General features: G+C 39.7%; 1 protein-coding gene across 1 annotated transcript in view; it reads left to right on the top strand.

The window, feature by feature from the left end:
- Window positions 1-22,859, top strand: part of LOC146465849 (erythroid differentiation-related factor 1-like) — a 28,118-nt gene that overhangs the window by 1,376 nt on the left and 3,883 nt on the right. The window contains exons 2-26 of the mRNA XM_085127928.1: window positions 372-455; window positions 562-656; window positions 1,389-1,452; window positions 2,144-2,175; window positions 3,055-3,151; window positions 3,511-3,579; window positions 4,602-4,687; window positions 5,290-5,512; window positions 6,195-6,319; window positions 7,246-7,357; window positions 8,398-8,460; window positions 9,323-9,407; window positions 9,624-9,676; window positions 13,075-13,133; window positions 13,276-13,317; window positions 13,573-13,642; window positions 15,751-15,957; window positions 16,736-16,792; window positions 17,305-17,370; window positions 18,133-18,538; window positions 18,988-19,207; window positions 19,719-19,958; window positions 20,659-20,794; window positions 21,403-21,561; window positions 22,605-22,775. Of these exons, the coding sequence (XP_084984054.1) occupies window positions 372-455; window positions 562-656; window positions 1,389-1,452; window positions 2,144-2,175; window positions 3,055-3,151; window positions 3,511-3,579; window positions 4,602-4,687; window positions 5,290-5,512; window positions 6,195-6,319; window positions 7,246-7,357; window positions 8,398-8,460; window positions 9,323-9,407; window positions 9,624-9,676; window positions 13,075-13,133; window positions 13,276-13,317; window positions 13,573-13,642; window positions 15,751-15,957; window positions 16,736-16,792; window positions 17,305-17,370; window positions 18,133-18,538; window positions 18,988-19,207; window positions 19,719-19,958; window positions 20,659-20,794; window positions 21,403-21,561; window positions 22,605-22,775 (3,021 nt within the window). The remainder of the gene's footprint in view (window positions 1-371; window positions 456-561; window positions 657-1,388; window positions 1,453-2,143; window positions 2,176-3,054; window positions 3,152-3,510; window positions 3,580-4,601; window positions 4,688-5,289; window positions 5,513-6,194; window positions 6,320-7,245; window positions 7,358-8,397; window positions 8,461-9,322; window positions 9,408-9,623; window positions 9,677-13,074; window positions 13,134-13,275; window positions 13,318-13,572; window positions 13,643-15,750; window positions 15,958-16,735; window positions 16,793-17,304; window positions 17,371-18,132; window positions 18,539-18,987; window positions 19,208-19,718; window positions 19,959-20,658; window positions 20,795-21,402; window positions 21,562-22,604; window positions 22,776-22,859) is intronic.

The raw sequence follows: 22,859 nt of genomic DNA, 5'->3' as shown, positions 1-22,859 counted from the left end.
CATATGACTGTGCAGGGAATAGGTTTATCACGTCAAACCACCATGACTAACACCTTTCATGACGTTAACTTTGATTGTTCCTGGTTTTATTACTTGAGTGTTGCTTGAGTGTTTAGCCATAGGGTTGTCACTAAGCTCTGGGAAAGCTGATCCATAGCAAGAAAAGTAAAGTAGCTAATGCTTGTTATTCAATGGAAAATCAACGTAGAAGTTTTTCTAGATGGTCATGCAGATAAGCCACACCTCAGAGTTTGAGCAAAATGTTTGTGTAAAAAGGTGTGGCTTATCTGCCAGTTTTTGCAGTATACTTAGGTTTTGACATCTATGAGTCACCTGTTCTGTTCCATTGTGTTTTGTCTTTTTTGTGTTAGAAATCAGAGAAAGCAGAGGTCAGTTCAACTGCAGTTGTTAAGTACTCATTCCAGGAAACTTTGCCGTACTGTAAATTACAACAGGTGATGTCACCGTCAGTTTGTCATACATTGTTTTTTAAAAAGAGAAAATATGCAAGAACTTGGCACTTTATCTATTTAATATAATTTTTTTTCCTTTCATTTATAGGATACTAACTTGAATGTTGCTCCATCTAACTGGCTCAGAGATGGAAGGTTTTCTGAAGTTAACCATCTTAGACGAGATCCAGTTGAATTTTCAAGGTTTGTGAAGATTTCATTTGAAGGGCTTGGTGTTAACTGAATGTGGCATTCAAGTCCTTCAGCAAACAGTCATTGCCCCCAATGTTTTATCCATTGCTTCGCGCTTTTGTGTCTTGTGATAAAAACAGAAATCGTGCCCATAATATTTAATATGGGTTTTTAATTGTAGTATTAATACTAACTGCAGTTTAACTTTAACTAGTCATGAATACCCACTTGTGAACCTAAGTGTAGCTCTGCCCTCTTGCGACACCCTACATTTTCCTATATGAAAATGACAGGGGTGGTAATCATAACTCCTAGGTAAGGATTAAACTATGTGGTTTTGCACTGTTTCGGGCATTTAAATCTAAACATATGATCAATGTTACAGGTGTAGGTGGAAACAAAATTTGGTAGCTAGGATAGATGCACTAGGTAAGAACTTGTTAGAGCTGGTCTCTTATAGTGGTTACCTTCAAAATGTCTGATGATGACATCCCTGTCACTTTTATAAGGGTGACCCTCTAGGTGTCTGGGGGATTCCAGGCTACTAACCTAGATCTACCATTGCCTGGTAAATACCTGTTTAAAAGTGGCCCATGATTCCTTCAGTTTGAAAAAGAGAAACTTGCTAACAGAAACCCTTTCCATGATATAATGGATAAATCATTCTGGATCCACCACTTATAACTGTCTGTTTGATGGATATTTTTCCAATGATTGATACCTTCTTTCTTTTCTTCTTCTCAGTTTTGGCATGGCTCACAGTTTTGTAGATTCAATTGGTGATGTTGATGTGATTTCAGATGCTGAGGTAAATATATTTTGTGTTTTAATTTTTCAATTTTTTGGGGAATAATTTTTAGTTTCCTTTGTGCAGTTTTCATTACCATAATCTGAGGCAAAGGGAATATAAAAATCAAACTGGTTTGAAAATTTTGAACCACAACATAAACTGACATGAACTCATCTCAACTGGTAATTTGCACTTAAGGATGGTGCCTACTTTTGTTACTGTTACTGAGCATACATTCTGTGCATCTCAAGATACTTGGGTTTCCTATGAGTGGTGCCTTCTAAAACAGGGTTATTTTAATTGGTGGTTTAAAACAATGAGGAGAAAGCAGAACTTAGTGCTCTTGGTATCCAAAAAGAAAATTGGGGGTAACCATGCATTTTTCAGAGATAATTTATTAATAAAGCTTCAATTTCGGGGAAAAAAAATGCCATACATTGTTTTGTATTTTACTGCTTTTCTGAATTATTGTTGCTTAATTATCTCTGAAAAATCCATGGTTACCCCCCAATTTTCTTTTTGGATTTCCATAGCCCTTGCTAAAATCTGCTATTCCTGCATACGTAGTCATAAACAGTGCAAAAATACTTCTGTGTTAGTACTTAGGCACCGTCCTTAAATGATTTCTTAGTTAGTAATTTGAAGGAAATTAGACTTGTATGTGTTCTAAAGAATGATGTAATTTTAAATTATTTTATTTTTCTATTAGAACATCAAGAAATTGCTTAAAATACCATACAGGTATGTATCACTCAAAAAAATAAAATTACCGTTAATAAAAATAATAATTATTATGAAGAGTGTGACCAGATTTATGAAGCCTTAATTTGTAAGTTAAGGTGTATTGTTAGTCTAACAATAGGCAATTGTTAAGAGAGAAAACATATGATACATGTTAACGCAGGAAGGCTTCATGAATCTGGCTTTTGGTTGCTACCAAATGAAATAAAATTCTTTATTTCATTATGTTATGGGGGCAGCGGGGGACATGCGCTAGGGGAAGGTAGAGTTTTTGATTGCTTCCATAACCTTCATTCAGTTATTACTTTACTCTGTCCGTGCCATTGATAGTTGGGCTGTACATGTACACCATGGAGACATCTATGACATTTTCTAAACTGCTAAGAACTTCATAATGACCAATGGTTATTGCTAGTTATAGGCGAATCTTTGCTGACATCATTGTTTACAGTTTTCCTCATTAGTATACGACTAACTCATAGAAGCCGTGCCCGTATATATGAACTAAATGCAAAAGTTGAAAGAGCTGATTACGTTGAACAATTTGTGCAATTTTCAGCTCTTTGCAAGGAATATTAAGGAAATATCAGCCATCAAAAAACTGCGCAATTGCTGGGTGGCAAAAAAGTTAATGAGCCATACATTCTCCGTAAAATTTCGAGTTTTTAGAAGAGAATTTCTCCGAAACCATTTGATGTATTGGGCTCAAATTTTCAGAGAAAACTGAAACTGTTATGCCCTTTCAATATTCAGAGTTTTTATTTTATTAGCGTCATTAGATAGTGACAAGCGTATATTAATGAGGCAAAAAGTGTAAACAAAGATTCGTGTATACAATGTTAATCAAGTGGTAATTATATTGAATCATTTGATTGACAGTGCCAAGACAGAGGTGAGCTTAGCTGTCCATAGAGTGGGACAAACATTGTTGTTGGATTATCTTGATGTTCCTGCATTGATATCGTATGCCTCTCAGGTGAGTCAACATTGTTATCAATTTCAGTGCAACCAACAAATAGACTGATAGTGTCAGAATTAATAGGCGCCTGTATATAAGCTGAAGTGAGGTCCTATTTCCCAGGAAAATAATGTAAAATGGACATGTTTGTTGCCTATTTGTACAGACCATCATCATCATCACCATCATCATCATCGCAGTGGCAATAGGTTGGAAACAAAGCTATCTTTTCTTAAACCTCTCTCCCACCCCTCATTCATCCCTCTCTAGAATGTGCCAATGCCAGCTTTTTTGTTAACATTTTCTTGTACATGGGAGTGGGAAATAATTATTTGAGATTTTTTTTTATAATTGCCAATCTTATGCCTATTTTGCAGGAAAAAGATGACAGCACTTATCCCCAGTGGCTTTATGATTTTTACTGTGAACAGACTGGAATTCCAAAGGTACATGTAAGACTGCATTAATCTAGAATTCAAAACAACTTATAATCTGTCCATAACACCCATGTTCTAATAAATATTTTGCAGGACTTGGTTTTACTGTGTTAAGTGAAAGTTTGTCCAGGTTGTACAGTAATTCAGATTTTTCCAGATTAGTTTTAGTTGGACATTCAATTTAACCGGTTATCAAGCCAAAAAAACTAACAAAAACAAAACAAATGTGATAGTTCCATATTTATTATTAATTTTTATTTCTTTAGTTACAATACTAGGAACCTTTATTTATCTTTAATGAACTTTTCATATATATATTTTTTTTATTCAACTGGTTGCTGTTAATATGTGACCTCCTATAAGCCAGTCTGACTACCTCTGCTAGCCAATCACTGCGCATCTTTTCTGGTGTTAATGTTTTGGTGGCCGCTTTCGAGTGGTGTGACCATATGAGAACTCTGTGGGGCTTGATCATCCTAAGGACGGTGCCTACTTTTGTTACAGCACATACTTTCTGCGCATCTAGAGATACGCAGGTTTGACATTTGACATTGACATTTTATTTGCCTTTTTTCCCAATATATTGACAATTAATCCATTGTTTAATGTATGGCGAGGTGACCTCTAGAAGCCACCAGGCTTATAGTTTCTATAGGTGGTGCCTACTAATACAGGCCAGGGATATTTTACTAAGCGTGGCTTAAAACTATACGGAGAAAGCAGAACTTAGCAAGTGCCCTTGGTATCAAAAAAGAAATCTTGGGGTAGCCATGCATTTTCAGAGATAACAAAGCTTCAATTTGGAAGAAAAATGCCATACCTTGCTTTGCATTTTACTGCTTTTTAAAATACATGTAAATGTTGCTTTAGTTATATATCTCTAAAAAAAATGTGTGGTTACCTCCAATTTTCTTTCTTGATTTCAATAGCCCTTGCTAACATCTGCTTTCCCCACATAGTCATAAACCACACAAAATACTTCATTTAGTAGGCACTGTCCTTAAGTGAATATTGAAGTGTCTTTTAAATAGGATGCAAGAGCACTCTTCAGAAAGAAAAAGAAGAAAAAGGATCAGGCAAAATTAAGACATATTTTGTCAAAGTTCCTACATTACAGGTATCTACATAGACTGTTCTTTCAGCCTTGCATGAGTGGATGAACCTTTATTTTGTCTTTCATCCTGGTGTTTTATCCTTTAATCACAACTTCCGCATGACAATCGTATAACAATGTGCCCATCTGCTTTCATCAATGGCCGTAATAATTAAGCTGTTAATTATTGAGTGTGGTTCAAAATTTGTTTTGGTTTAAAAATTTTCAAACCAGTTTGATTTTTGAGAATGATGTATTATTCTAGAAAGTGACACAGGCATACCCAGAAAAAAGAAATCCGAGTGCTCCTATCAGGAGTCAAACCTAAGGCCTTCCGATTACTAGTTCGGATGCTCTACCACTGAGCTATAGGAGACTCGTGGGAGCTAAGGCCATTAAACTAGGTTCATGGGACAAATATCCTGCATACTGCAGGATTGAGTTTGAGTTTGATTTTTATTTCCCTTTGTCTCAGAAATATGGTAATGAAACATTACTGCACAAAGGAAAATAAAAATAAATTAAAACTTCTGTTTTGAAAAATTTTACCCCCCCCCCCCCCCAAAAAAAAATAATAATAATAAATAAATAAAACCATATAATTATTTGCTTTGAACATTAATTAGCATTCAGAACATGAATAAAGAGACTCCAACAGACCCAAGCTTTAAAGGCTACAGTGAAGAAGAGTGCACTCCCCTTGGACACACAACTGATAGCCATGCCTTTGGTGAGGATGCGACTCTCAGTGATCCAATGCCAGGTCCTTCTGGAGTCTCAGCTGAGAATTTGTTTTCACCGGTTATTGATGAAGTTGATTCACAGGAGGAACCTTTTGTTCTACCACAGGTGATGATCTAGTTCAAATGTGTTATTCCAGCAGCCAACTGCATATTTGTGATATGCTTTACTGTTAGTATAAACATGCAAGGAAACAAAATATGCTGCTGGTACTACTCCACATTAAAAATAACCCTGACACCACCACATAGGAAAAGGGATGGACTTCACTTTTTTTAATAAAGTCCTTTTCCATATGGTTTTTATGAAATCATTATTATTAATGATTAATAATGGTAATTGAACTGAGTGGAGTGCAATTTGGTTAGAAATCATATGCGTAATTTCAAAATTGAACGAGCGCAGAGTGCTAGTTTGATTTGAAATCACAAGTATGATTTCAGACCAAAATTGCACGGCACAAAGTTCAATTACCACTTTATTACACCTATTTTGAAATCACAGAGTTTTATTGTCAATTTTAATATTCAATTTTTGTTACTTCATTTCCATTTTGATGGGCTAAAGAAAGGATGCGACTTAGAGCAAAAAAATTGTGCAATTTGGGAATAAATCGCACTGTTGAGAGCCAATCAGATTGCAAGGATCACCAGTGATTTCAAAATGGTTGTAATAAAGATATTAATTATTTTGATATGGCAAATATACCTAAGTTCTGTCATGTGCAGATTGATACCTACAGATTGTTAAAGCTATAAGTAACACTAAAACTGTTAATGTTTTTGTTCAGCTTGAACAGGGATCATCATTCCAGCATAATGTTCTATGGCAGTTTGAAGATATCCAGATGCTTGTTGGATCAAACCTTCCAATCTTTGGTGGTGGCAAATACCCTGCAGTCAGCCTTAGGCTGAGGTGAGTAAGGCCTTCAATAATATAGTACAAGTAATCAGAAGAGTTTGTCTGAGTAGATCGAAGTAAGATTTTTCAAATATACATGTAGTGTGCAAAAAATATTGCTTTGGTTTATTGTGTGTCATAGCACTCTCATTTCTAGAGTTTCTTGTGAGAATGAGACTTGGGTTGGAAAAAGAAAAGCTGAAGCATGTACTTATTCATAGGGCCCTTGCTGATCAATAGAGTTCTGGATAGATAATTTAGAGCTTGCATATACCAAATTTATTTGAAAAAATGTGTACTCTGCTTGTAAGGGTCGTTAAGCAACTGTTTTAAATTTTGAATCATTTTTTTACTGCTCTTTGCAAATCAACAATTAAGTAAATATTTCAATTTTGAAAGTTTTATGGAGAACACGAGCACACAACTTACAGTGACCTTTTTATTCTTAACTTGAACACTTTTCCTACTAAGGCAGTTGTGGTGTTCATCACTGATTGTGGTGTTTTAGGATATGGTTGGATTCAGATTTAACTTTGATTCCTTGTGAAAAAATAGATAAATAAATAAATAAATAAATAAATAAATAAACAGCTTTTATTCCGAGCGCACCATCTTTTCAAAGAATCCCAGGAAGTAACTGAACATGAGGTTATATTAAGCATCATGACGTGTCCCTAAGAATTGGTGCCTTAAACGGGCAGTTGAACACTACCAGGGGTAATCCTTAATAATTTGATCATATCATACAAGTTGAATGAGTTTGTAGGAATAAAATTAATGCGGAGTGCTGCACCCCATGGTTTAGGTGTAGGTCCCTAACCTGAGTACATGTAGTTGTGTGTTTTCTGGTCTAAATGCCCCTAAATGCCCCAACTCTTGGATTAACACACACAAGTCTTGAGCATTATTCATCATATTGTATTTTGTTTGTTTATTCCCAGGGAGTGTGGTAATCCTATCAATGTACTAACAGGCTTGGATTACTGGCTAGACAACCTCATGTGTAATGTGCCAGACGTGGCCATGTGTTATCATTTGGATGGAATTGTGCAGGTATGAGATAAAACTCTAATGGCCACTGAGAAGTGTACGTTGTTTTACATTGAACAAAACTCTGTCATGAATCAAGTGCATGATAATTTGATTCATGCAATCTATTTCTTGCAAATCTTTCATGTGATAAAATATTATCAAAATTTAATATGTAAAGTGAATTCTGTGCCTGTTTATTTATTTATTTGTTTGATTTCAATGGAAAACTGAGAAGACTACTTAATATACGTCTAAATACTCTCAGTAGAAGTGCACAAAAGTTGACAGTGTTTGCAGCAATTTGTGGTAACAATGAGTTGCTGTATGGTGTTGCTTCCTTATACAAGACGTTGTAGTAACTCACGTTATTACCAAGGCTACTTGTATACGCTGCAAATGGCCCCACTGAACTGTTGGTGAGACTGACCAAAAAACTGAGAGTTCTATAAATGATCGCAAATCCTTAGCTATCACACTAGGAACAACGATAATCTCCCTCTACTTTGATGTCGCAATCACCTAGAGGACAAAATTTCTTTTTTGTACTGGGGAACAAGAATATGGAACTCACTGTCTCTCAAAATCCGCTGCTCCAAAAGTATTCCGATATTTAAACCTAATTTAAAGGGTAACCTGCTTGAAGCAGTTGTCTGGACAGTTACTGTTGTCTATTCAATAATAGCATACTTTTGTAGATTCTTTAAGAGAAAGAGAGCCTGTAATCAAGGTCATCGAACGCACTCCCTAATCTTTGATTATTAATTACTAGTTTTAATAGTTATCTTATTTTGTTTCAGTTAATGATTGTAAATTAGGATGAAGATCCCACTTAATAAACCATACTGTATTGTAACTGGGAGTAACTTTGTGATAGAAAGCACAACTTCCATAGTCACTTTAAACTATGGTGGTGCTTTGGGTGAACCATTTGCATCTTTTATAAATCCATGGAATTGGATGCACAACTGACCTTACTTAAGTTGTCAATTTTAACCTGTCTGACATAACTTTTGTGAAAATAAGAATTATAATAATTATGTCACCTTCTTTTTCTTTTGCAGTATTATGACCTTTACAAAACAGAGGAACTACCAAACTTGGCAGGAAGTAGTTTCTCTCCAAAGGTAAAATTTTTTAACGTTTCCAAAGAGAGGAGGGTGGGTGTGGTTTGTGGAGGGAGGGTGTGCAGGACAAGCAGGATTATTGCAATTTGGGTGATACTCTCTAAGAGCAATCTGTGTCCCCTTCTCCCAGTACATTGGAACCTTGATATAATTAACAAAGTCCTTGGTATAACAAACAACATTCTCCAGCCTGGCCTTTAAAGTGTATGGAACAGAACCTTGATATAACAAACCAATTTCCCTAGTCTCTTGGTACTTCATTAAATCAAGGTTCCACTGCATTGGCTTACATCAAGTGTTGACAGCCAGTCATTCTTAATGAGCCTCTTACCCAGAGATATGTCCATTGCCTGCATTTCTGGACATAAGTGCTTACCCAGGGGACTAGGTCCTCAGAGGTCCAATGGGTCACCCCTGTCACAACTGTATGTGGCCCATGTCACTACACTAAGGTTGCATTCAATTGACCGTATTCCAGAATACGAATATTTAGCGGGTAGGTCTGTCACTCAATAAGCAGAATAGTTGTAAAATTTCTATTTTTAGGTAATTTGGAAAGCCATTTCTGCAAACATTCACTGACACATGATAATTAAAGAGCCATTTCATACTCCAGTAACTTCTAAAACCTTTTATGAAGGACTTCTTGTCATTGTTGTATGTATTCCTAATTTCTGGAATGGGGTCAAATGAATGCACCCTAAAGCATTTCACTCTTTCTACCTGTTTACCACCAATTATCTTGTGTAAGACAATTTGCAGTTACTAATAACACAAGTGCGGTGAGCCACTTCTGCTGATAGTTTGCTTCTGTTGCCAAGTCTGCAGACTTGGTTGAGCTGTGGTTTTTTATTTCACCCAGGTCATCAAGGATGTAGCACAAAATATCCTGTCCTTCATGAAGTCTAACTGTACTAAGGAAGGTCACACTTACTGGCTGTTTAAGGGTACGTGCAATGATCTTTTAGTCTTGGAACAGTAATTATAGACTGAAATTACTCTCTAATTTCTCTGCAGAATTAAGGAAACTACAGCTTTAGACATGCAGGACACAAAAATTTAACATACAAGTTGAATATATATTTACAAACCTGTTGTTGCTATTTTTGAATTTGTCTGTTCTGATGTTTATCAGTTATCTCTATTCTGCATTGCATTTGCAGCAACTGGCAGTGATGTGATAAAACTGTATGATCTGACCTCAATTTGCCAGCAGGTATGGCTTTAAGACAGGCTATTACTCCATACTATAATAGCACAATTATGTGATACAATGATCAAGATACATGCCTTTCATAGGAGATCTTTATTCTAAGAAGCAGCATGCAAAGAGAGACCATGGACTACCATGGAAAACCATGGTCTACCATGGAAGACCATGGACTACCATGGAAGACCATGCACTACCATGGGAGACCATGGGAAACCATGGACACCATGAAAGACCATGGACACCATGGACGACCATGGACACCATAGACTACCATGGAAGACTATGCACTACCATGGAAGACCATGGACTACCATGGAAGACCATGGACTACCATGGAAGACCATGGACACCATGGAAGACCATGGACACCATGGAAGACCATGGACTACCATGGAAGACCATGGACACCATGGAAGACCATGGACACCATGGAAGACCATGGACACCATGGAAGACCATGGACACCATGGAAGACCATGGACTACCATGGAAGACCATGGACACCATGGAAGACCATGGACTACCATGGAAGACCATGGACACCATGGAAGACCATGGACACCATGGAAGACCATGGACTACCATGGATGACCATGGACACCATGGACGACCATCGACTACCATGGAAGACCATGGACTACCATGGAAGACCATGGACTACCATGGAAGACCATGGACTATCATGGAAGACCATGGACTACCATGGAAGACCATGGACACCATGGAAGACCATGGACTACCATGGAAGACCATGGACTATCATGGAAGACAATGGACTATCATGGAAGACAATGGACTACCACGGAAGACAATGGACTACCATGGAAGACCATGGACTATCATGGAAGACAATGGACTATCATGGAAGACCATGGACACCATGGAAGACCATGGACTACCATGGATGACCATGGACTACCATGGAAGACCATGGACTATCATGGAAGACCATGGACTACCATGGAAGACCATGGACACCATGGACGACCATGGACTACCATGGAAGACCATGGAGTATCATGGAAGACAATGGACTACCATGGAAGACAATGGACAACCATGGAAGACAATGGACTACCATGGAAGACCATGGACTATCATGGAAGACAATGGACTACCATGGAAGACCATGGACACCACAGATACCATGGACACCATGGAAGACCATGGACTACCATTAAGTAGATATTGCCTGCGTTCAACAAAGTAGATATTGCCTGCGTTCAACGACGTCTTTGACATTAAACTGTCCTGCTTTGAAGTCTTGCAACACTCTCGGAGACCGGTCCTTTTTCGTGGCCGCCCCCAAATTATGGAACAAGCTGCCTACTGAGATCAGGGACCTTAATTCATTGAGCAACTTCAAATCGGCAATCAAGACTTATCTTTTTAGACAAGCCTTTTTATAGCATTTATATATTTAAATTTGAATTTATATTTGTATTTTTATATATATATATATATATTTTTATTTTTGTTTCATGATCATATTGTAATGCGCAATTGAAAATTTATATTGATACTTGCACAATATAAATTAATAAAATTATTATATTATTATTAATTATGGATGACCGGGGACACCATGGACTACCATGGAAGACCATGGACTATCATGGAAGACCATGGACACCACGGATACCATGGATACCATGGATTAGACCATGGACTGCCGTGGAAGACCATGGACACCATTGACTACCATGGAAGACCATGGACACCATGGAAGACCATGGACTACCATGGAAGACCATGGGCACCATGGAAGACCATGTACACCATGGAAGACCATGGACTACCATGGATGACCATGGACACCATGGACGACCATGGACTACCATGGAAGACCATGGACTACCATGGAAGACCATGGACTATCATGGAAGACCATGGACTACCATGCAAGACCATGGACACCATGGAAGACCATGGACTACCATGGAAGACCATGGACTATCATGGAAGACAATGAACTATCATGGAAGACAATGGACTACCATGGAAGACCATGGACACCACGGAAGACAATGGACTACCATGGAAGACCATGGACTATCATGGAAGACAATGGACTATCATGGAAGACCATGGACTACCATGGATGACCATGGACTACCATGGAAGACCATGGACTATCATGGAAGACCATGGACTACCATGGAAGACCATGGACACCATGGACGACCATGGACTACCATGGAAGACCATGGACTATCATGGAAGACAATGGACTACCATGGAAGACCATGCACACCATGGAAGACCATGGACTACCATGGATGACCATGGACTACCATGGAAGACCATGGACTATCATGGAAGACCATGGACTACCATGGAAGACCATGGACACCATGGACGACCATGGACTACCATGGAAGACCATGGACTATCATGGAAGACAATGGACTACCATGGAAGACAATGGACTACCATGGAAGACAATGGACTACCATGGAAGACCATGGACTATCATGGAAGACAATGGACTACCATGGAAGACCATGGACACCACGGATACCATGGACACCATGGAAGACCATGGACTACCATTAAGTAGATATTGCCTGCGTTCAACAAAGTAGATATTGCCTGCGTTCAACGACGTCTTTGACATTAAACTGTCCTGCTTTGAAGTCTTGCAACACTCTCAGAGACCGGTCCTTTTTCGTGGCCGCCCCCAAATTATGGAACAAGCTGCCTACTGAGATCAGGGACCTTAATTCATTGAGCAACTTCAAATCAGCAATCAAGACTTATCTTTTTAGACAAGCCTTTTTATAGCATTTATATATTTAAATTTGAATTTATATTTGTATTTTTATATATATATATATTTTTATTTTTGTTTCATGATCATATTGTAATGCGCAATTGAAAATTTATATTGATACTTGCACAATATAAATTAATAAAATTATTATATTATTATTAATTATGGATGACCGGGGACACCATGGACTACCATGGAAGACCATGGACTATCATGGAAGACCATGGACACCACGGATACCATGGATACCATGGATTAGACCATGGACTGCCGTGGAAGACCATGGACACCATTGACTACCATGGAAGACCATGGATACCACGGACTACCATGGACTACCATCGAAGACCATAGACACCATGGAGGACTATGGAATACCATGGACACCAGGGACTACCACAAATGAAAACCATGGAAACCAAACAACCACACCAAAGTTGACTAGCTAAGGGGAAATCATCCAGATCACTAGCTGAAGATAATTTTGCGTTGTTCTGGTGTTCTGTGGTATTCCAATATTCATGGTATTGGTACAGTTCTTAGCAAGCTGCCTGTAGGTATGGTTTTACAAAACAAAAGCTTACAGGGGTGTTTTCTTTTCTCTTTCACTATATCTTTTCATCCAAAGAGGACAGACGACAAGGCAGAGAATTTATTTACTGTACCAGTGGCTATGCTGTTTTACAGGTTGGTAAATTCCGTTCATCCTCTTTTGAGAGAAACATTTTGCACAGCCCCATTATGGACAGTTTTTGTGGATGGGCCTCTAGAGGTTTTCCTTCTTATTCATTGTAGTTTTATGATTTAAATTTATCGATTTATTCCACAGGGTTGCTCAGAACATGATGAATCAGTCACCACTTAGTTCAGGGTATGTTATTTTTCGAGGTTTCTCTTAACCAACTCAGTTTGAGGTGTTTGGAAATGGGATGAAACAGTCTTTTGAGTGTTTGATATAGCTTCTCGAACCATTAATAATTCTTGGATTAATTCAGAGCAAGCGTTCATCAAATTTCATGATAATTAAGACCACATTTCCGGTAGTGATTTCCTTTGTTTTCATCCGTTCATGAATTATTCTTGAGTTTAAGAATCTCTTTTCTATTTTCCGTTTTGGTTTTTTCAGAGAGCAAGGAACAGTTCGCCAGTTACTCAATAACTGCCTTCTTCTCATTGACAGTCAGAGATTTCCAGAGGTATAGTTCTCATTTTTGCATTAAGAAATAGAAAAACTTTCCTTGCATGTTTTTATGGTTACAACAAGCTGAAGTTTAAAGGAACGAGAATTGTTTTGGAAACTTTTCCACTGTTACCGTGACCCATGGTAAAAGACAGAGAGAAATAAAACTTTCTTACTTTTTTCAGGAGTAATGGTCACATGTTACACCACTTAAAAATGGCCCTTTTAGTGCACGGAAACTATTTATAACAGTCCTTACTCGTTCTATTACAAACCACGTGATATTCTCAGGAGAATTAGCCTTTCGTAGCAAGCGTTTGCATTTTGGGTTTGTGGGTTTTTCTCTTTTTGATCGCGCTCTCGTCCCAGTTTCCGCGCGTTCAAACCGCGAAAAACGCGCAAAATCCAAATGTTGTCTCCTTTGTTCTTAGATCGTTTTCTGTCCTTTTTAAGGCATATTTGTGTAAGTTAATACAGATTGATCTGTTCCGATGCTTAAACTAAAAACTAAAGTCACAGAAAGTTGTAGGAATCGTAATTTTCCCCCGAATTTACTAGCTGTTGTTGGTTTTACGCAGTTTTAACGACATGTTTGCCCCTTCGAAAAGTTATTTTCCAGTGTTTCGAGATTTTCAGCTGAAATTTTGGCGAAGAAAACTGTAGATTTTCTTGACGACCAAATCCGAATTTCTGAGGCGATTAAGGACGGTGCCTACTAATACCGAAGTATTTTTGCGCGGTTTATGACTATGCGGGAAAAGCCGCAGATCTTTGCAAGGGCTATTGAAATCCGAAACGACTATTGGGGGTAACCACGTTTTTTTTAGAGATAATTAAGCCACAATTATTCTAAAAAGCCGTAAAATACAAAGCAATGTATGGCGTTTTTACCAAATTGAAGCTTTATTATCTCTGAAAATTGCACGGTTACCCCCAATTTTCCTTTTGGATATCAAGAGCACTTGCTCAGTTCTGCTTTCTCCGCATAGTTTTAAACCGCGCAAAAATATCCCTGTATTAGTAGCCACCACCCGTTAGAAACCCGAGTATCTCCTGATGCGCAGAACGTATGCGCAGTAACAAAAGTAGGTACCGTCCTTCAGGCCTTCCGAACAAATATCCACCGAAATGAACCGTTTAGTGGTGGCCCTGACGGATGGCCAAGATAAAAATGGAAACCAACTGGAAAAAGTGTGGCGACCTGCACCGTTTGCAACATCTTACATAATTGGTCGCGAGGACAAAAAAACGAACAACAGAACAATGTGTAGCGGTCTCGCTCAAGTTAGAAATGAAAGTCTCGCTCCCGGGTTGTCACACGCGCAGTCGAGAATACCAAGCCAAATTAGGTTGCGATTCTTTCTTTATTGTTCCTTCGTATTCCTATTCTTGTGGCCTCAGGGCACTTATCGAAGCGGTCAACTGAAATGATTACATTAAAAAATTACCTAAATATTCGTTTCTTTTATAGCTAAAAATGATCACAATCCAAGCGCACGTGATATTGAAATGAACTAAATAAAACAGTCAAGATCTGGTGAAACTAATGGAATAGAAACAAACTTACGAACCTACATAACAATGTAATCTTAAACATAAGTAAGTTGTCGCTTACCAACGTTCGCGGGTCTTAAAATCTTCGGAGAATTTCGCTCTAACTTGTCTTCTAGATCTTGATCTCAAGGGGTCTTAGTTTGAACTGAAACGCGAGCTATGGGCTATGCCTATCTATAATGCAGTAATCACGGCGGTAACATAAATCAAACCACAAAATATTTCGCGACGTATTTGATTCCAACGGAAGCGGTTACACAATGTTCCCAGCCCTGAAAAACAATACAGCTGCAGGTTAAGGGTCCAGTGAAAATAGAGCTTTTGGAAGGCGCAGGTCTTTTGGTAAAAGTCGGGTTAATGTTCTTCCTCTTTATCTTTAACGAAATTGGCCACTTGTTCTGGCTCATTCTTTCTGTGAAAATTCACATGATTTTACCTCATTGGTGCGGATCTAGAAATTCATGTATAAGCAAAGTATTTAAGTAATTTTATAAATGTATCAAATTTGTGACAAAAAAAAATGGTATGATATTGATCGCACTGCACCTCATTTCCACCACCTTCTTGTAGATTTTTACATCAGCAAGCTACTTGTTGTCGGAGCTTTACTCGCCAGATGATGTGCATGCTTTGCCTGCCATAAACACAAATGATCCACGGCAGGAAGCTGAAGAAGAGGACAGTTACGATGATGATGAAGATGATGATGAGACAAACTCTACTGATGATCCTTTATCTGCTGGTCATGAAGGAGAAGATACTACAGTGGCTTCAAAGGTACGATTTATGTACGAATACCATGAAGGACAAACGGGTAAAGGGATCGCCTCTTAGTTTGTCGTCTCAGTTGGTAGTCTTCAGTTTGATTATGGTCAGGTAATAGGCCATTTTCGAGTTGCTGTGAACCTCAGTATGAAAGCGAGGCTAAGTGCAGAAGCTTTTTATATGGCCAGCTCAGTTGGTAGAACACTGCACCGGCATCGCAGAGGTCATGGGTTCGAATCTTATTCAAGCCTGAATTTCTTAAGGCTTTCTTTTCACAAAGATTGTTCTTCTATTTAATATGTTGAAGACTAATTTCCATGTTAAAAACTTTGCACGTAGCCTCACTTTCATAATGAGGTTCAAAGCAACTCCGAAATGGGCTATTGGTAAGATGAAATCCTGGCTGTACTGATATAGAGCGTTTTCATTCACGTGACTACCGGCCATATTGGTTTACTGAAACAAAAGAAAGTATTTGCATAAAAATAGAGTTCAATTCCCAGAAGTTAAGTTTGGGACAACATGGCCGCTATTTCTTTGTTTTGGGACACCAACATGGCCGCCATGACGTCACGTGAAAACACCCTATAGATGAAAACCACTAGTTTAGTAGTGTTTAGTGTCTAGTAGTTGTAGTCATGAGTTTAATCCATCAGTTTCTGAATACATAAAAGCGTAAGTTAACACGTGCCGGCACATGTCAGCTCACCCGGGCTATTCGTTATTGAATGAAACAGAAATAAAGCTTCACTCGAAGCGTCTACTAACTTATGGCATGCTTCATTTTCAGTCACTAGACGTTACAAAGTTATCAACCCCTGTCACGCAACAGGATGATTGGATTAAGGTTAACAATTCTTCATAATTTATATATACTATTTGTGTTTTTATGCACAAAAAACGTAAACGTAAGTTAACGTAATTTGTTTACCCTCGGAGCACCAAAGAGCTCTCCACTGAGAAACTCAATTCAAAGGTGTCCGTGCGTTCCAGGTCGATTTAGAATTTGGAAATGTTGGTTTCAGTGGAGGGAGGAAAACCGGAGTACCCGGAGAAAAACCCTCGGAGCAAGGACGGGAACTAACAACAAACTCAACCCACGTATGACGACGAGTCTGGGAATCGAACCTGAGCCACATTGGTGAGAGGCGAGTGCTCTCACCACTTTGCCATCCTTGCCCTCCCCCCTCCCCCATTTTTCACCATCGCATTACGACCAAAACAAGGGCTGGAAACAGGTCATGGACTTGTTTGTGTGTTTTGTTATTTAGTGTTTTACTGAGGAACATCAAACCACATCTCACCTACCATCCATGTGAGTGTCTTAGCTTACTTTATACTTTCCGTTTTTCCGGTCAGGTTTCAAAACCGTTACCAAGGAACGTTGAAGAGCGATGTAGAGTGGCTCTGTCGCACATCGTTAAGGTTAGTTTAATGTTACCTTCACACTGCTCTTCGCCACACCCTTGTCACTTTGAAAAAGTTTTCTATCAATTCTTGGAAAAACGTTGTTTAAAAAAATCCGTTTCAACGCGAGAGCTATAAAGAACACGTGGAGTTGGCAAGTTCCGCGTTCGATTTCCGCGAATTGATGACTCTGCCTGTCACATTCTTGGATTGCAACTGACCGATTAAAATGAAAGTCACGTGTTACAGCGTTCTTGAAAAAAAATGCCCAAAGGTTGTGAAACAAAAGCAAAACTTTTGTCAAGTGGAACCAGTTTTGCCGGCAGCAGTTTCATGTTCAGCAGCAAAGAAATGAAGTCTTCTAAACAAATACCGTAAAATTCCGAAAATAAGCTACCCCCTCCTCCAGCCCACCACAATACAACACCCGCAAACGCCAAAATCCTTCCGATAATAAGCCTCCTACCCCTCCCCTCACCACCACTCCCCCGGGTATCGCTAAAATCCTTCCGATAATAAGCCCCTGCCCCTTCCCCCTTTGCCGAATATAAAAAAACCTATGCACTGTTAGGGCTAGCTGCTTAAGTTGTCAGCTTACTCTTTCAAACTGTCCTTTTTGTCAAAGACGTCAGTCAAACCCAGCCAATTTTAAAATGCGAAGTTCTTTCCAATAAAAAGCTCCCCCGGCCTTAAATAAGTAGCCCCCTAAAAGTGACGAATGAAAGCCAGGCTCTCATACTCAGAATTTTGGTTATGTTTTCTCTTTGTTCTTTTTTGTAGGGCCTTGCTTGTGTGAAGACACATTTAGGATCAGACAGCACTTCACAAGAAGAGGTCCTCAGTAACAGCCCCTTATCTGAATGCTCTTCTTCTCCACCCCAGTTCCCAACTACCAAAGGCGGCGAAACATCTGGTTCCAGTCCACCGGACGCGGTGGTTCCTTCACTTGAAAATCGCCTGCAACCCTACAAGCGAAAGAAGAGTCCGCTAATCCTTAAACGGCAGACTCGTTGGCAAGAAAAGACTGCTGGGTTGCTGTTCCGTAAAGCTGGAAATGTGTACCACTCGTTAGCTTGTTTGTTTAATTCGAATGGCAAGTTTGGTCGCGGCTTGAAGAACTGTAAACTTGCGTTCAAGTGCTTCGAAGCTGCTCGTGTTTTCAGCGAGCAATCCGACATTAAACAGGGTAATGAGATGGTGTTGTTTGGTCTTAAAAATCATCATAATTAGAGATAAACCGAGCCCCATCTCTGAAATAGTTGGTATTCATGCAGACCTTCCATATATAAGTGAAATTGAAAGTTTGGATCGTTAGTTTTTTGTGGACTGCGCATTCCGTAGAACCAAGAGAAAATTCAACGAACCAGGGGAAAAAGCAGCAACAGTGAACCCGCAAATGAAGACAGGGGAAATGCTAGCTGAACTTGTCTTCCATTACTTAACAGTATTGTAAATTTGTCCTGCCGAAGGACCGTTAGTAAACTGATTCAAGATGGCGGGTCTTAGGAAAACAAGTTACATGGCGTCGCCCCTCCTCTGCTCGAAGATTCCTCATCTAATGCTTGGAATCTTGTCGCTTGCGTTCAATTTCCACAAAGGGTGTTTTTTTATTAAGATTTTCCTTATTTTCTTCAGGTGACGAGTCGCTGATCTCAACGATGTTTGTGTGTGCAGACTCTTATCTGATGCTGGCCAAGTGTCAGGAGAATTTAGGTGTTCATCGAGAGGATTACCACTTCAAATCTGAAGAAGACGCGTTCATCTCGGAAGCGGCCGACGATTGCATTTCCAGTGAAGAGGGGCATTCTTCAGGCGTGAACTTTGTTTGTGATTTGGAGCAAAATATGCTAAAGAGGTAGGAATCGTTTGCTATTTTGAATTCTTGAATCCTGTGGTAATCTGTGCGTTTCTCGTGACGCTGAAGGGATGTAAGTGGTATTTGAGATGGCACTTCCAATGTTATGGGAATCTGTTCCATGGCTCAACGGACTGTTGCGAGCTCCAAAAGCAGTACCCTCCAGGAGGGCGTAATGGCATGCTGCCTCAGAAAATGTTTTTCAATACGGAACTTAAACGGCGCATCGTTTTTTGGGGATTTTGACCACAAAACTGTAGGTACTTGTGTTTACTGTTTGCGATTTGTATGATAAAATAATTGACGTTCCTCTCCCTCCCTCCCCCCCCCCCCCCCCAAAAAAAGCGTGACAGTGGTTATTTTAACTGTTTGTGTTCACCGTAAGCGTAATGTTGTATCTTTCAACTTCAAATCCATGACCCAGTTTTATTCTAAAACAGCCCAAAATTCACGCTCTTTCTTGGACATTTTTTTCTTATTTGTTTGTTTTGTTTTTTCGATGACACTCTAGTGTTAGCTTATACGACGCTGCTCTTCAACTGTGCACGGAGGACACCAAAGTAAACCTGGTGGTAGACATCACCAGACGCCTTGGCAATGTCAAGAACGAGTTGGGCGTGCTCTACATGAACAAGGCCGCTGCCTTAATAGATAGCGGCGCAGAACCCTCGTTCGAGGAACGAGAGTTGTGGAAGAAGAGCTTTGCCAATTTTGATCGTGGGATTCGTACTTTTGATATCATAGAAGACAGGTTAGTTGTGGTAATGCAATTTAGATCTGTTTGCAGTCGATTAGCCAAGCGTAATCGGGGAGGGGGGGGGGGGGGGAGCGAGAATAGTGAGAGAAAAAAGGGCTCTATTACGGAGTCGAGTGTCATTAAACCAAACTAATGTTGTCACCCTTACCAATCGCAACAGATGCTCTTGCACTGTAAGTTAATCATAATGTCGCGAGAACAATAGGCATGTTGCGCGATGAGTATGACGATATGCAAGTCTTACAACACAGTCTTACAACACCGCCCGTGTTGAGCAACTGCATCCTATTTCACATTTATTCCACGAGCTCGCGTTGGAAATGAGATGAGAGATCATCCCATATCCAACAAGCGCGAGTGGAATAATCGTTTTATTAAAAGACAGCCAGAACACAATGCCAGATCTTGTTGATTTTGAATCGTAAGACTATTTAATGGGCTCTAGTTCTCGGACATGATATAATGGCTGATATACCATGGCTGCTAAGCCAATCAAAGCCCTGGAATTGCATTATCAGGGACCCACTTTTTAATAATACCCGCTATCTTAGAGACTTGATAAATGGTCTGGCTCAGAACTGAACCCACTAAACTGACTTTGTTATCTGGTAGCCCTTTGAACCCTAACAGACTTCTACGGCCCACGCTTATACAGAATGCCGGCTACGTTTCTCATATTTGTCTCTTTTCTCAGTGCAAACAAGGCGTTACTGCTGTCCAATTTAGGCCGATTGATGCGACTGTGCGCTCAAGCCGTGGGAGGCGTGCAATCCAAGCTGACTGGAAGAAGGGGAGAATTCAGTCAAGAAGAGAGGGGATATTTTAACAAGGTTATTTGATCCTAATTGAAGGGGGTTTTTTTTTCTTCAAAAGGGGTGTGTGTCGCTTTTTTGGCCAAAAGGTGAGAAGACGCTCCAAACTTGCTCAGTTCTATCTTGCACTGCGGATTTTGTACGCTTAATGTGAATATATATTTGATTTTTTAATTTCGAAGGATTTGATCACAAGAAAAAAACAGTGACAAAATTCCTAGTAAATTCGGCTTCGTACAAAAGATTAAAACCTTCTAGGGTTTACCGCACAAAATCCTCGTTGTAGGCTAAATCTGGGCAAATTTTGGAGCGTTTTTCTAACTTTTTGCGAAATACACCCTCTTTACAGTTAAACCTTTGTCTTAGCTGCATAATAAACGAAGGCAATTTCTTAACATTTTTGGCAATGGTTTAATGGAACTCCACCATAACTTTAGTGAAGGCTCCGGTCAAGAATGTCGCAACTCCTAAACGACTTTTCTTCCCGCGCTTGCGGCCGGTTACATTAAGTTTCCACGTTCTATTTCTTCTCAACATGCATATGACGACCTTAACTAATACAGTCTCCTTTTTTTTTAAACACCCGCTGCAACTTTTAAGCTGCAACTGTTTTTCTCTCGTTCCAGGCCTTTGAGTTCTATAACAAAGCTCTGCGGTGCTTGGCCGACAGGAAGAAGAACCCGGACGTCTGGGACACAGTCACGTGGGAGCTGTCTGGCTCGTACTTTACTATGGGCACTCTTCTGCAAGATTATGCTCCTTTGTCTACTTTTGCCCAGGAACAGGTACTTATAGCATTCCTGCTTTGTCAGACTTTGTATTGTCAAGAGAGAATAGCGTATCTCGGTATAATGCTTACGTCAGTTCCAACAGTGTCCATTGCCCCCCCCCCCCCCCCCCCCTTCCCACTCCACGGGCATTAGCCGGGCATTTTTCAACGTTGTCCGTTCCCGATTACCTATCGACAATGTCACCTATTAGTTGTGTTACTTTGAATGTATCGATGGGAGCGTTAAAATAATGGTTTAGTTATGTCAACAATTTTCCTACCTGTGCACAGAGACTTGTGTAAATTATCTTTGTTTGTGGATGGCTAGGATTGAAATGGATTGCAACTTGAAAAAATAAGCCAATTTTCCAAGTTCGTCCTGTGTACTTTGGAGAAATCGCTTTAATAGCGATTACAGTTTCTTCTTCCCAGGAGAAATAACGTAATATTTCCTTCTCGGTGCTCAAAGAGCAATGTGATCTTAGAGAAAAGGTACCTTATTAAATATTTGAGCAGTTTCTACCAAAATTGGAAATACAGGGAAATCTCCTTGACACTGCCCCTTTAAGATGCTTCTTGCCTCTCTCAACCCATGTGTATGAATTGGCACCAGTAAACCTAACGAAATGTTGGTCGAGGGGAGGTTGGGTTAAGTCGTGCCCGGGCTTAACCCAACCCAACCCAACCTCCCCCCTCCAGGGACGACTTAACATCTAGACTGCGAGCAGTCTGTCTTTTGCTCTAAAATCCGTGGGGAAAAACAAGCACAAAATTCGAGGGGCGAGTCTCTTTTCGCTCGCCTTCCGGCGCACGCGCTACTCGCGTCTCTTCTGTTCGCCCGCGACGCGCGCTTCGAATTTTGTACTTGCTCAGTTTTTTGCGTTCTTCCCGCGGATTTTTGAGCAAAAGAGCGACTGCTCGCATTCTACCTAACATCTCATCCAGGAAATAATAATTATAGTTATCCCAGTTGCTTCACGCTACAAAACGGAACTGGACCAAGTTCCGTTCGGGTGATTCTATATACCTTATATTAGCATATTGGGGTTTTTTTTTCAGGTTGAACAAGAAGTCACCGAGCTGATGATGAAAGCGCTTCGTTTATGTGAGACCACCAGCTCAGCGACAATATGGTGTCTTAACCCAGAGTCCTCGCGAAAACTGGAGTATCGAATGTTCTCAATACACCATCGTCTGGCGTCTCTTTACCACAACTCGTACAGAAATCAGGTTAGACATTTTACCTTCTCACACTCACTGCTATGTCATGACCCGTGTCACATAACACAGTATTGGCTCTCTAAAGCAAGTTGT

The sequence above is a fragment of the Pavona decussata genome, unplaced genomic scaffold, assembly GCF_977016875.1.
Source record: "Pavona decussata unplaced genomic scaffold, jaPavDecu1.1 SCAFFOLD_155, whole genome shotgun sequence".
Classification (NCBI taxonomy): Eukaryota; Metazoa; Cnidaria; class Anthozoa; order Scleractinia; family Agariciidae; genus Pavona; species Pavona decussata.
Note: the sequence above shows the minus strand (reverse complement) of the source record. Positions and strands in the feature narration are given on the sequence as shown.